We start from the raw sequence: 15,073 nt of genomic DNA on the forward strand, positions 1-15,073 counted from the left end.
CCTGTTCCCATGCAGACCTGATCTCCTGGTTCCTGATCTTGGCTTGACTAGACCTGATTTCCCATTCCTTCTGTGCGCACCTGACTTCCCTATTCTGACCCTGGCTTGTAACCTGACCTCAACTTCCATCTAGCTCCCCTCACACTGCTTGGCCCTGCGTGAAACCATAGAAGCAACACTATCTGGAATCTCCCCAAGGAATAGGAGCGGAACCACTGCAGAACAGTGCCCCCCACTCACAACCTCTGCAGACGATCCAGGATACCATGTTCGATAGTACTGAAAGCCGTCGAGAGATCCAAGAGGACCAGCAGAGCCACTCTCCCTCTTTTAATTTCCAATTGGAGATCATCCATCAGGCTGACCAAGGCCATCTCAACCCTATAGCCTACTCCAAAGCCCATTTGAAATGAGTCCAGATAATTTGTTTCCTCTAAGATTGCCTGGAGCTTGAAGGCCACCATCCTCTCAATCACTTGCCCAAGCATGGAAGGTTAGAAACTGGCCTATAATTGCCTAGCTCTGAGGGGTCTAATATAGGTTTCTTCAAAAGTAGTTAGGGATGTGCTTGAGCTGATTCGGCACCTCCTCTGGGAAGTGCCGAACTGGCTCAGGTGCCAGTGTTTGGACTGGTTCAGCGGGATGAGGAGCAGTTCCCTTAAAAAGCAGGTAAGCAGCTCCTTAACTGTTCATCTGCTGCCCCGCTGCTTTTCTGTCAGTGGTACCCACTCTCCAAAAGGTGATGCACAGCGGTGGCACTGTTCCCTGAAGCCTTTGTGCATCATCAGCATGCCAACACCACGTGGACGCTGCAGGGAACAGCTACGCACAGCCTTTTGGAGAGCAGGTGCTGCTTCAGGAAAAACAGTGGGGTGGCAAACAAACAGGTAAAGAGCTGCTTACCTGCTTTTTAGGGGAACCGCTCCCCTCCCCTCTGGCAGCTGCTGGAGCCACACATGCACATCCCTAAAAGTGGTCTTATAATTGTCTCCTTAAGAGAAGAAGATGCAATTATAAGACCACATTTTAAAGTGCTCACTTGGAGATGCATTTATGATGTTAACAAGGCCATCTCTAATAGTCTCCTCACCAGATCATATAAGCCAAGTTTGGCAAGGGTCGATAGAACAGGTAGTAGGCCACACCATTCCAAGCAACTTGTCCACATCCTCAGGAATTACAAATTGAAACTGATCCAATCGTACCATGCAAGAGGAGTTTCTGGACAGCCCCTCCCACCAGACTCTGCCATCATATATCGCCTAGAGATTTACATATCAGGCGGTATAAAAATATGATAAATAAATAAATACAAGTATCCAGATTGCCCAAAATGTGAGAGATTTTATCTGAAAAAACTCATTAAAAGCATCATAAAAGGTAAAGTGCGTCATCGAGTCGGTGTTGACTCCTGGTGACCACAGAGCCCTGTGGTTGTCTTTGGTAGAATACAGGAGGGTTTTACCATTGCCCTCTCCCATGCATTATGAGATGATGCCTTTCAGCTTCTTCCTATATCGCTGCTGCCCAATATAGGTATTTCCCATAGTCTGGGTCACTTAAGGATCCAAATTGGAATTCATGGAATAAGGCACCTGAATTAGTTCCTTCACAACCATAGGTAACTCAGCCGGATGCAATATGAGCAGCAAAGAAGTGTTTCTTCACTGTCCATATTGCCAGTGCATAGAGCTTTAAACGTGCTCTATATTCTAACTTGTTTCATTCAAATTGAGTCTTTCTCCACTTACACTCTAGTCTTCTACCTTGCCACGTCAGTTCCCGCTGTTCTTCCCTATACCATGGAGCTAAATTTGAAGCAAGTCAAAGAGGACACTTATCTACAATTGTGTTTACTAGCAAGTTCCCTATTCCAGGTCTCAACCAGGGCATCAGTAGAATCACTGGCTGAACCAGCTATAAACACTTCCAAGGCTTCTTGGAATCCTATTGGATCCAGTAACCTTTTCGGGTGGAGGTGGTGGTCTGTCCATGACAATGGGGAGATGACAGGAGCCCCCATCCATAGAACACCACCCTGATCAGAGCAAAAGAACAAATTAAGCATGTGGCCAGTGTAGGTCCCAAGACTACTTGGGATAGTAGTCTCGGGACTACTGGGAGAAGCTGGGTCCAAACTGGGCCACTAGACTCCCGCAGACAAGTCTTCGTCAAACATACCGGGTCAGCTTGCTCTTCCACAGTTAAATCATGGATAATTTCTACTTTGTTTTGAACTGACCTGGCAACTTTGTTCTCCATCAGTGCTGCTCAGCCAGTGACTGGGGGAGCTGACATGTAAGTACCATAAACGTTTTAGAGCTTTTGGGTAGTGTTTTTGTTTTACTTTTTTGACATTTTGTTTTGTTTAACAAAATGGTATTTACTTGTTTTTCTGTAAATTTTCATATTCTCTCAATCAGAATTAATCTGCGTCTACAATCAAGTAAAGTACCCCCAGATGGCATCTACATAGCAGTGTCACCAAGACAGTAACACATGTTATTGTGCCACATAGGATATACATAGAAAAACCATCCAGCTTTTTTTGTTTTAATTATATGCTCTGTCTTTTGATGATTTCTCCATTGCAGCATTAACAGAGGTATCATTCTTTGTCTAGGCATGCCTGTTGTCCTGGCCCAAGAGGTGGAGTCTGTTCTAATGGGTGCTGCTATTCTTGGAGCTTGCGCTTCTAAAGATTTTGTTTCTCTGCAGGTATGTAATCATGGAAGGCCTGAATGTGAAAGCTTGAATTCTTCAGTTTTCTATTTCACATCATTTATATTATAATTAGATGGTTGGTTTTTTTCATAACAAAATTAAATGCATTCAGCCTTAAGTCTATTTACCGGGTTGGTCTGGGTAGATTAAATAAGGAGAAGAATTACACACATATTAGCAATATAGGGCAAAGTTGAGACATTCCATCTGAAATCGAGACCAATGTTTCCCACTAAGGTGATTGGCAATGGAATGTATTATTTTGTTTACAGCTCAAATTTATGAGCATAATTGAGGAAATACAGTATGAACTTTGAGGAATATATTGAACAGGATCTATATTTCTGCAATAGAAAATTAGCAGACATTTTAACTTCTGACTTGTTTCCATGTGACTTGTGGACTGACATGAATTGTATTAAAATATGCTTTTGCTGCTCTCAAGCAACAAGAGAAATCAATGAATTTGCAGCTGAAGCTTTTGCAATAATACCAAGTAATTGGTTTCAAGTGTCATAATGCCACTGAGATCAATAGATTTCTATCCTTTTTAGTTTCCGATTCCAAATGAAATAGTAGATGTAAGGTCTTGATTAGCCTGACTATCCATGCAGGCTAATCAAGAATAGCCAGCGCATTTCCTTTATTGGACATTTATTGTTGAAAAAGAACCTGTTATCTGAAAATGTGATAGAGTGGCCATTTTGATTCATATTCATTCATTCTTCTCACAAAGGACTTCTCTCAATTTGTTTTTTAATCTAATAATTCTGGTTTCTGTTGTACATTCATTCTTCAAGGCTACGCCCATACTTTTCTCTGGATAATGTACTGCCTAATGTGCGAACACTTGGTGTGCCTCTACAATGAAGAAGTATTCATTCTTCATTCTTTCAATTTCAATTCAATTTCAATTTATTGCCACAAGGATTTGCTTCTGCTTTGCAGAATGCCCCCCTTTACCCTAGAGAACATTAATTTTGCTCCCTTTCAGTTGCAAGCCTCTTCACATTTACCTGGTATTAAGTCCAATGAAATTAGCAGAGTTACTTCCGGTGGCGCAGTGGGGTTGCCCAGGGAGCAAGAGGCTGTTAGTTTGAATCCCTGCCAGTGTGCTTCCCAGACTGTGAGTAGTAAATATATATTTGTAGACACCCATATCGGGCAGCAGTGATATAAGAAGGTGCTGAAGGTGGATGCTCACTTCAGTGACAATGGCAAAGGCATCATCTCATACTGCACGCAGAAGGAAGGCAATGGTAAACCACTCCTGTATTCTACCAAGAAAACCACATGGCTCTGTGGTTGCCAGGAGTTGACACCAACTCAATGGCACAATCTTTCCTTTCTTTAAACACACATTGCAGTTGTTGTGGCAGTGCCCAAATAAATATCCATTCAACCCACCAGCCTTCCTGAAATTTCTCACCTGCATTTTCAGTACTGTTGGTTTACAAGAATTTATTGAAAGCTCCAGGAGAGTACCTTATTTTACTCTGCAGTACAATTATTGTATCTTTATCAAGAAGATAAGTGTAGATTAATCGATAACCAGAACGATTGTATTCCTACAAGTTGTTTATTCCGTACAAGTTCTAACAATGTGGTAGCTTCTTTCAAGGAGAATCAGCTTCCCAAGGGTCATTCTCTTAAAAGTAAACTTTTGTATAAGATAAACTCTGGTAATAATTTGCAGTTGATTGCTGTAAGTGAGGCTCCTGCAGTTATTAAAATGCTGCCTACTTCTTGTAGTGAGTGAGAGAGAAAAGTAAACACATTTACTTGACAGTATAGTTAGACTCACACATGCACCTACCATGAACAAGGCAACAGGTTTTATACGTGGTAATCCACTTGCAGGAAAATTAGCAGTTGCTTTTCAACGACGTGGTTTCCCTAGACATCTTACTGGGAATAACCCTTTTATACATACAGTGGTCCCTCGACTTACGAACTACTCGACATCCGAAGTTTTCGACTTACGAACGACAAAAATGACCGGAAGTCGTTGCCGGTTTAGATGCGGCTTCCTCGACTTACGAATTTTAGATGCGGTTTCCTCGACTTACGAATGTTTCCAGACCTCCGTGGGTGTGCTTTTCGACTTACGAAAATTTCAACCTACGAACGTGCGTTCGGAACGGATTAACTTCGTAAGTCGAGGGACCACTGTATACATGTATGGTGGAGGGCATCACTCGTACATAAAACCTCAACATAATGCATCATGAAGTTTTTGCATATGTTTGAAAGCCCTAATGTTGTAAGCGGAACTTACATCAAAGTGTATTTGACTGCATCCTTAATAATATTTAACTGATAACACTTTCCCAAATAGTGTATTAATATCTTTATTATTAATGTTATTGGCACACACTCTCTGCAGCCTTAGAAGTATAGAGCAAGAACTCTGGCCTCACAGGGCGCCAGAATACTAGCTATGCAGCAGACTTGCCTTGCAGCACAGCATGTGGAGTGGGGGATCAGGATGCAATTTTTGCTTCTCTCCCCTCTCTGAAAAACCCTGTTTGACACCATAAATATGTACCTGAGGGTTGTTTAGCCCTCAGGAACATATTCTTGGCAGTCAACACAAAAGGGACTCACAATCTAAAAAACCTCAGAAGAGACACACCAGCAACACTAGTACTAGCTTGAATAGGTAGAGTTGCTCTCCCTTGCTTAATATAAGACAGCCACCACTGTAAATGGTGCCTCCTCATTTGTGATCTTAAAGAAAGTCAAACAAAGCATAGGTACTAAAATGTGCATCAAAGGGATTCTCTTTCTATCGCATTGCCCCCTGTTGTCTTTATAACCACATCTATAATAACATGGGATTCCCATATATCTTGCATAATAATGTTTGAAGATGTGATTACTGTAAACAGTGATGTCAAACGTAAGGCTTGGGATCCTGTTCATTGTGGCACTTTTTTCCACACAAATAACTGAACCATTTTCAGGGCTAAGATCCAGAACTTAAGCTGGTGGCAGTGGTGCATAAGCACTGCTGTTATACCACCTCCCCTGGCAGTAGTCTGGTGCATTGCTAGGTAAGTTGTGCACACAATATGAAGTATAGCAAGATGCTGCACAAGGGGTACAGCACCTTGCCACATCACCACATCACCCTGTTTATACTTCTCCCCGAATTAGAAAATGAGTGTCAAATAGTATATGAAGAACAGGAAGAGGAGTACAGTGCATGTGAGTGGTTATGAGTACTACTACGACGAATATTATTACCTCTCTTCCACAACAGAGATGTAAGTTTTGGGTGGTTTAAAAATATGTTAAATAAATAAATGAAATTCTCAAAGCGGTTTACATAGAAAAATAAATAATACATAAATAAGATGGCCCCTTGTCCCCAAAGGGCTCACAATCTAAAAAGAAAAATAAGAGAGGCACCAGCAACGACCACTGGAGGGATGCTGTGCTGGGGTTGGATAGGCCAGTGCAGCAAGATGGTGCAGAATCTATGGGTCTGGCCCTGGCTGTCTTCTGGGTGTAGAATTTGACTATATGCCTCATTTGAATTTGACACATTGCTGTAAATTTAATTACAATAAACTCTGCAATCTAATTTGCCAGATTTCTCATGTGGCTATCAAAGTTTATCCTTTATTCAGAACTTGAACTTGAAATCTTCACTGTTAGGTAATTCTAGAAAGGAAGATTTTATAAGAATCAACTCAGACACCTGGCTTCCATATGGGTGCTCTTTTCAAAGGCCTTGGACAGCCTTATTTTTCTGTTCTTTTAACTCCATGTGTCTTTCCCCTATATATATACACACACCATGGCAAAAGAGAATTAAAACATTCATTCTCTTCACACACATGCACACACACACCCCACTGACATACAATGTGCAAGGGGAACTGAAATCGCTCCACTCTTAATCTCTGGATTATCTCTGTAGTCTCAGGAGAAAAAAAGACAGTCCTGTCTGAGCATACATTTTGTGTGTTTTTTCTCCAGGTCCTACCTTCCCTCCCTTGTAACCTCTTGGTCATATCTGTTCATTTCCAGACATACCATAAAACTAGACCACCTGTGTCCGGTTTGGCACCGTAAAGGTGTTTGCGAATGACTAGCTGCTCAGTAGAAACAATTGACACACACCTGGATGCTAAACACTTTATTCCACTCAGCACATTCAGAACAGAAAAAAATGTTTAAAAAAAAAAATACTTGATGAGCTACATGTTTTAAAATCCTTACAAAAATATCTTTTTGAGTTTCTCATAGATAAGATTATTCCATCCAATGTATATATGTGGTTATCTAATGGGGAACTTAGGCTGAGATATAAAACAACTAGCAAGTCATAAGCACATAAGAACAGCCCTGCTGGATCAGGCCCAAGGCCCATCTAGTCCAGCATCTTGTTTCACACAGTGGTCCACCAGATGCCACTAGAGGCAGGAGTTGAAGGCATGCCCTCTCTCCTCCTATTACTCCCCTGCAACTGGTACTCAGAAGCATCCTGCCTTTGAGACTGGAGGTGGCCTTTAGCCCTCTGACTAGTAGCTGATGATAGACCTCTCCTCCCTGAAGTTATCCACACCCCTCTTAAAGCCATACAGGTTGTTCGCTGTCACCACATCTTTTTGCAGAGAATTCCACTAGTTGATTATGCATTGTGTGAAAAAGTACTTCCATTTGTGTTACGTTAAGTCACTTCCTGAGCTGGAATATGAACAGGGCACTTTCCAGATTAGATCCTGCAACGGGGTCACAACAAATCTCTGAAGTGTGCTTCCACACTTCCTGTGTTGTGACACCGCAGTTCCTACGCTGACAGCAGGGTGCCGTTCATATTTCCAGTGCCTTGTTTTGAATTTAATCGTTGCAATATAGTGCTGTAACGTCGTATATCCCGCGTTTAAAAGTTGCTGTTTTTTCAGGTTGTTAGTTTTCACAAGACTGCTCCCCCCTGCTGGGCATTTTGCTGTTCATGTTTTGAATGCGATTTGCCTGAATGGAAGCACTTTGCTGCTGTTGACCGGCTAATCTGGAAAGCGCCCTGAAGTCTCAGTTTATCTGCACTTCTGGATTACAATGGATTTGAAATTATGGCCATTCATTTTGTGTTTCTGTAACAGAAAGCTTGCTATTTGTACATGCTTAGTGTGATGACAGGAAGGAGTAGCATGTTCTCCTTTCACTTTGTGTCTTCAAAGGCAATCTGCTTCTTCTTTGCAGTTTGCTAGAAGATATGATTTCTAGTGGAGAAGAGACAGGCAGAAGGAGAATACTTAACCCTTCTCTTGCCTGCCTGCTCCTTTCCTCTCCCCCCCCCTCTCACACACACACACACACACCAACTGCTCCCCTCCCTGCTCGGCCCAGGTTTCAAAACCATGTTTGTGATGGAAATTCAAGTCTGGAATGCCTGCTGTAGCCAGGAGAGTTGGAGACTAAAAGCAGAGGGTGAGAGTAAGGATTAAGTGCCATTTTCCTGCTTGCCCATCAGGGCCCTGTGGGTTCAGGCCTGCAAGTGGTCAGCTGGAAGGGACAGAGGCATGTAATCAGCCTGGTCAGGCCAGATTTGAGGTCAGGAACAGTAAGCAAAGACCTCAAGTGTCAGAGTCAGGTCAGGCAGAGGTCAAAGTCCATATCAGTGATTAAAGAGGCTATAGGCAGATACTGTAAGTAGTCAAAGCCAGGCTCCAAAAGGCACATTCGAATCCATAGGGTCAGAAAGAGCTAGATGGTCAGAGCTAATTTGAAGGTCAAGTCCAGATATAAGGGCAGGGCAAGGTGCTGGAAGTCTGGCCTTCCCTTCCTTCTTTCCTCCCTCCCTCCCCCCACTATACTTCCCTCCAGCACCAAACTTGTATGGAGACAAAACGAATAAGTTTGGTATTTGAGCAAAGAGGATACAGCAGGAAAGAGGGGGGGAAAGATGCTGTGGCTGGCTTAGCCGTACAGTGGTGATGTAGAGGCCAGGCGGTTGCCCCTGCCAAAGGCATGCTCCATGCTGTCTTTCACGGGGGACACAGCCAACAGAGGTGGTACCCCAGCTGCTAAGGATGGGAGAAGGAGGGCGGTGCCTGTGTATTTGATCCCTGTTCACAGCTGTTACTTTAGAAAAACAAAAATAGAGCCCAACAGTGTGTTTAAAGCCATGTCTAGTTTGGCTTATAGTTTGCGTGGCAGAGGCAGTCCTTGGTTGAGCAAATCAACCTGTTCATGATACTCAAATACATAGCTGTATTTATGTGAAATGTAGGGAAAGGAATAAGAGACTCTTTTGTTTGGCAATCACCCCATTTCATTCTTCACTATAACTAACATTTTGGACAGAGTTTATTTGCATGGGCTCAGGATTATTATTGTTTTAGAATAACCAAGAAGCATGCCGATGATTTTTCTAATGTGCATTAAATAAATATGCATTATAAACACAGTTGTGCTTATGGAACCTAATGACCAGCTTTCTTTTCCGTTTGACTTTTTGAAGTGGACTTGGGTTGCTGAGAAGGAAAAGAGCTGTACAGAGAGGAATGGAACAGTGCAAATAATTTACTCGAGCTGGTGTTTTTAGATACAAAGTTAGTTGCAAAGAGAGTGGAATTAAACTGATCATAACCCCTGCTAACTGAGCAGAGGGGTAAAGTGGTGATTCTCTTAGGAGCATAGGAAGCTGCCTTATACCGAGTCAGACCATTGGTCTATCTAGCTCAGTATTCTCCACCGACTGACAGTGGCTTCTTCAAGGTTGCAGGCAGGAATCTCTGTCAGCCCTGTCTTGGAGATGCCAGGGAGCAAATTTGGAACCTTATGTATATTTAGCAGGGGAGAATAGTCCATATCCAACTCCAGCACACAATCCCCCGAGTGGTTGTTGCTGGTGTCTACTTAGTGTTTCCCAGGGGCATATCTAGGGTGGGGCAGGCAGGGCACGTGTCCTGGGCGCCACTTGAAGGGGGGGGCATTTTCTAAAATTAAAAAAAATTGAAAATGGCTGCCGAAAACAAAATGGCCACTGCACATGCTCAAATGGCCTCTGTGAGGCCCTAGGCTATGCCAGGCCTCTCAGAGGCCATTTGAGCATGCACGGTGGCCATTTTGTTTTTAGCAGCCATTTTTAATTTTTTTTTTTAAATGGCCATGACACATGCTCAAATGGTCCCTGTAAGGCCCTAGAGACCAGTGCAGGGAGGGGGAACCTTTGCTGAACCCCCAGCCTTTAGGAAGCCCCCCAAAGGGGCTACAGGTTAAAAAAATAATATAATATAAGTCACTGTACACATATTTAGTTTGGAACTATGTACAGAGAATCAGCGCTTGTGAATACTGAGCGGAAGCTTATGAGCTAGGATTGTATTCATTTGCTCTTACTTTGTTTTTTGTGATAAGTGAGTTAAATGTGATGTCTTAATAATATGGCTATGAATAGTGAGTTTGTCTTTGAATCAGTGTGAAATCCTTAGTATTAAGGTCCACTGGGAGTTTCTTGCTTTCTTTCTCTCATTTTAACTCTCTTTCTGAAATACTAGAATATATTCCAAGCAGTGACACAGTTTACTCTGCATATCCTTTAATTATTTTCAGAGTATCTGGGAAAAGCCAAATTCTCCATTTATTTTTAAAACTTATGTAATAGTGATGCTACAATGCATAGTAGAGAATTAGACAGGCACTTCTGTTTAGTTTTCCAAGTACACCTCCACATAGTATTTGGGTATTTCATGAGCCCCAGCATCCTGAAATGTGTAGTTTTCCAGCATTTTTTGGTCTGGCTAAGTCCACTGCTAAATAGTTTTTGAAATATTAAAAGATTAATGAGCTTGACTTGTATTTTTCAGCTGATATTATGGTAACATTATCTGAAAGATGGGTGTCAGATGTTTGGACAGGGGGCGCAATTTCAGTGCTTGCCCTAGGTGCTATTTTCCCTAGATACGCCTCTGGTATTTCCTTTTAGACTGTGAACCCTTTCGGGAGAAGGAAGGAACTTTATTTTTCTAAGTAAACTGCTTTGAGAACTTTTCTTGAAAAGCAGTATACAGTATAAATATTTGGCGTCGGCGTCGGCATTGTCACAGTAGTAACAACTTGGTAGCATTGCTACCCAGATCTTAGTGGAAGGAGTGATACTGAAGCAATACGCCTTTTTCTCATTGTGTAACTTTGGCATAGTCATAACTCATCACTGAAATAATTACAGTTTCATATAGTTTTAATAATAGATTTCCCTTATGAAAGGATGCTAAGTAGAAATTGCATTTGTTTTTAAGCAATTTGGTTGGAATACAGAGAATATAATAAGCATGCTGATGGATCATACCAAAGGTCCATCAGGTTTAACCTCTTGTTTCCCTTTGTAGCCAAGCAGATGCATCTAAGAAGCCCATGGGCAGGACATTACAGCAAACGCTTTCTCCTGCTGTTGCTCCCAAGCAACTGTTGTTCAGAGATATATTGCCTCTGAACCTGGAGTTAGCATATTGCTATCATGATTAGTAGCCATTGAAAGACTTCTCTCCCATTCATTTGTCTGATCCCCTTAAATCCATCTAAGTTAGTGGCCATCATCACATCCTGAGACAGTGGATTCCATAACTTAATTATGCGCTTTGTGCAAAAGTACTTCCTTTTGCCTTTCCTTAATCTCCTGTCATTCAGTTTAATTGGATGGCCCCAAGTTCCAGAGTTATGAGAGAGGGATAAAGACTTTTCTCTGTCCACCTTCTCCACCTCATGCATAATGTTATTAACCTCTATTACATGCCTTTTAGTCACCTTTTTTAAAACTAGAAGTCCACAAATGTAGCCTTTCCTCCTAGGGAAGTTGCTCCAGCCCCCTGATAATTTTGGTGTTCCTGTTCTACACTTTCCCCAGTTCAATAATAAGCAATAAAGAGAAGCTTGGATGCTTGAGTGAGCAAACAGAGATGGTCCTTTATTTCAATTTCAAGCAGTGCTCAGCATCCACAATGGGGTTGTGTGTGTGGATCATCCCCTGACAATTACATGAATGGCAAGGTCCCTACCCACTACTGGTGGCTTTCTGTATGGCACCTCCCACATCACCAATAAAGCTTAAAGGTACCTAATATTAAGGTCATCCACATGACCAAAAACAATGGGTGTGGATTGGGCTGGTGGGAAATCAAAGTTCCTTAGAGGGCTCTGCCGCTCACATGGCACATGAGCTGTGCTGCGGCAAGCAGCAGCTCCAGGAGATAGAGAAGGAAGTCCTCCAGCTTGCCACAGTGCACCACACCAGGAGCATAGTGCACTGGGGGGCTCCCCTACTGACAGGTGCTCTTGCTGCCCAGCTTTGTACATTTTGGGGCTGCAGGCAGCCTGAGCTGTCACATGACCAGGGAGTGGAGTATAAGGGTGTTGCTCTTCTACCTCAGTAATAGCCCAGAGGGGAAACTCAGGCTACCCGGTGGGGCAGCACCAGGATCGAGCCCATTCCTGGTGCTCCAGATGAGCAACCTTATCCAGGTGAACAGCCTCATTGTGTTACACTTTGGACCCTTGATCAGTCATTCTAGAATCTGATTCAGGAATCCCGTCAAGAACTTTGGCAGAATCAGGACACAACCATCCAGTTTTGCCAAAAAGATTCCAGAGAAGCAAGTAGTCCTGCCACTCTCTAGCCACTGCTACTGATCTTTTCTTCTATCTAGTTGTTGACTTGAGGGGAAAGATTTAGGCACTTAATGTTAATAGCTGAATAGACCACATGAGAAGAACTAAATTGACTTGTCTCTGTTGAATTAGCCCAAGCCTCCTTCACCCATGTCATTTAATCCCTAATGAACTCTTTTATATAAAGTAGGATAAATTAGTAATTAGATGCTGTAATCATCTTATGTAAACATAATATTAAAAAAGAGAAGCTAATGAATCATTTGGTTGGCTTGCTAGTAATTTTCCTTTTACTAAAGTCTCCTGCCATGTCAAGATGTATTTTATTCTCTCCTGCTTTAATCATGGGGTGGTTGTTGAGCAAAGAAGGGGAAAATAAGGCCCTGAAATGTCATGCTGGCAGGCAGAACTAGGTTAAGATGTCTTCTTGTTTCATTTTTTGACAGAGAGACTCAACAAAGTTCACACTCCTATATTGTCATTCTATAATTTAGAGCAGAGTTAACTAAGAATATATTGGATAAAACTTTGTGATTTTTTTCCCTTTTATATGAGAGAGACATATCCAGATCCTTTTCCCCCAAAGTTTAATTGATTAATCAATCAATCAACGCCCTTTCACCTTGATGCAAAAATCATATTGTTATTGACAGAACAAATTGGAAAAGTGACATATTCTTCCATTCACCAGATAAGCAAGCTCAGAATGGCCAATTTGAACATAGGGACTATTTTTTCTAGCACATGATATTCAGGATTCCTTGTGTAAACCAACACCAGGCTAATTTTGTGGAAGTTCTATCTTATTGATTGATTGATTTAACAAATTTGTATATTGCCCACTACCGAAGTCCTAGGCAGTTTATAGCAATAAAAACAAACCAAGAAATTTAAACAATTAAATCACAGAAAAAGATCATATTAAAATACCCATAAAAACTACTAGATAGCTAAAAAGCTTGGCTAAAGAGATGTGTCTGGGACAACCACAAACAACTTCAACAGACAACTGTAGCATACACTTCCTTGACAGTAATTACTAGTAGATTTTTAGGTCAAATTCTTTGTTTTCTGGTTCCTCTGACGACACATTTGCTACGAGAAATTCTTTCTAGTAATAGTTTGTGATTTGGAGATGTTTCTGTCAATGATACTCCTATAGAATAGATCCCTCTGCATTATGGGTAAGGCATGTATGCCAGGGCATTGAAGGTTCCTCTACTTGTACAACCAACCAACTTAAGGTTGCACATTATGCTTTTAACTTAGGTATGTGCATATGTAAGAACTTCGTGTTTTTGAAAATGTTTGCTTTGAACTGTATGCATAATACAGTATGTATTATGTCGCTGTAAACCGCCATGTCGCTGTAAACAGCCAAGAGATGAAAGTTTGGGGCGGTGTACAGATTTGATAAATAAAATAAATTAATACCGATACATGTACCAGGAAACTAGGATTTGCCTGCAGCTCCCCGCTATGTGTTAATGTGGTAATAAAGTCCACACATCCATACATTTGCTACCTATTTTTTAGTTCTGAAATCAATTGAATAACTTTAATGGTCTCTACACTAGATTTTAAGTCTGACATATAGCTCTGCTCATGTCAAACCTTGTCCTCCTGAGTCTATAAAGAGCAGACAATTGCTTGGCTGGAGCAGCTGCCTTGGAGGAATGATGGGAGTTTCTCAGTCCTTCCCTACAATTTACAGAGTTCAGCAACTCCAGCATGGCTCTATGATAGCGTGATGTTCTCACAAGCAGGCTAGCATCATTAGCCTCATGTGCCACTGCTGTTTACTGACATATGATACAGGTTGACATCTGTTGCCCTTCTCTATTGCTGAGCACTTGCTTTTCTTTACTTACGGTAATATTTCCACTTTGCTATGCATCAGTAGTACCAAAAGAAAAGCTCTCTTATCCCTGTGATCATTCTACCAAACAGCTTGTAGATCACCCATCATTTGTTAGACTTTGCAGCCTCATAACAGGGTGTTTTTTTTAATAAGTAAATCAATCAGAGATTAAAATTGAAAGAACTCTGCCAGTGTGTCCCCAACCTCTGAAATGTCTCCAACAAAATGCGCTGTTGTGTACTGTCATGCATTTAATGTATTATTAGATTGGTTCATGCTGTATGGTAGTGTTTGTTAGTGTCACACTAGATGATTTGTAGCTGTTTTATACTTGTAGAAATTATTATGGGTAGAAACATGTATAAGCAAAAGCCAAGAGTAGGTCACAATTGCTCCAGACTATAAAGTGCAGTGTGGCAGTAATCAGTAGCTATAAAACAGAATTAATTATGTTTACTAGGCTTGTCATTGCTTCTGTCCTAATTCAATCAAATAGCTAACCACCGATATGCATTATGAAGTTCTGGAGGTCTCTTTCAAACCAGAGCTTGGGTGAAAGCGACATCTGGTTCATAATCACCTTGAGATTTGATCTTGAGTTGGCAAGATGTAGCTTCTGTCATGGGTTTAGTTGAGAAATGTGCATCACTATAAATGGGTAGAGAGGGACTCCACAGATATTAAGCTGCAGATTGTTTTTCAGTTTTCTCTGCCTTTGTACTTCTGAGGGAGGCGGGGGAACCCTTTGGCCAAAGACTATCAGGCACTAAATCCTGCTGGCCATGGTCATCAGTTAATTTCAGAAGGTTATTAAGATTCTTGGCCAACTTGGATCCAAAGCTGTCAAGATGATCCTACCATATTTAC

General features: G+C 41.6%; 1 protein-coding gene across 13 annotated transcripts in view; it reads left to right on the forward strand.

The window, feature by feature from the left end:
- Positions 1–15,073, forward strand: part of FGGY (FGGY carbohydrate kinase domain containing) — a 294,022-nt gene that overhangs the window by 221,962 nt on the left and 56,987 nt on the right. For all 13 annotated transcript variants that reach the window (XR_008306941.1, XR_008306940.1, XR_008306943.1 and 10 more), the window contains one exon: positions 2,624–2,718. Coding sequence is in view for 7 of the 13 variants with exons in the window: in XM_053249281.1 (XP_053105256.1) it covers positions 2,624–2,718 (95 nt within the window). In the remaining 6 variants the exon portion in view is untranslated. The remainder of the gene's footprint in view (positions 1–2,623; positions 2,719–15,073) is intronic.

This window comes from Hemicordylus capensis, chromosome 4 (genome assembly GCF_027244095.1).
Source record: "Hemicordylus capensis ecotype Gifberg chromosome 4, rHemCap1.1.pri, whole genome shotgun sequence".
Taxonomy (NCBI): Eukaryota; Metazoa; Chordata; class Lepidosauria; order Squamata; family Cordylidae; genus Hemicordylus; species Hemicordylus capensis.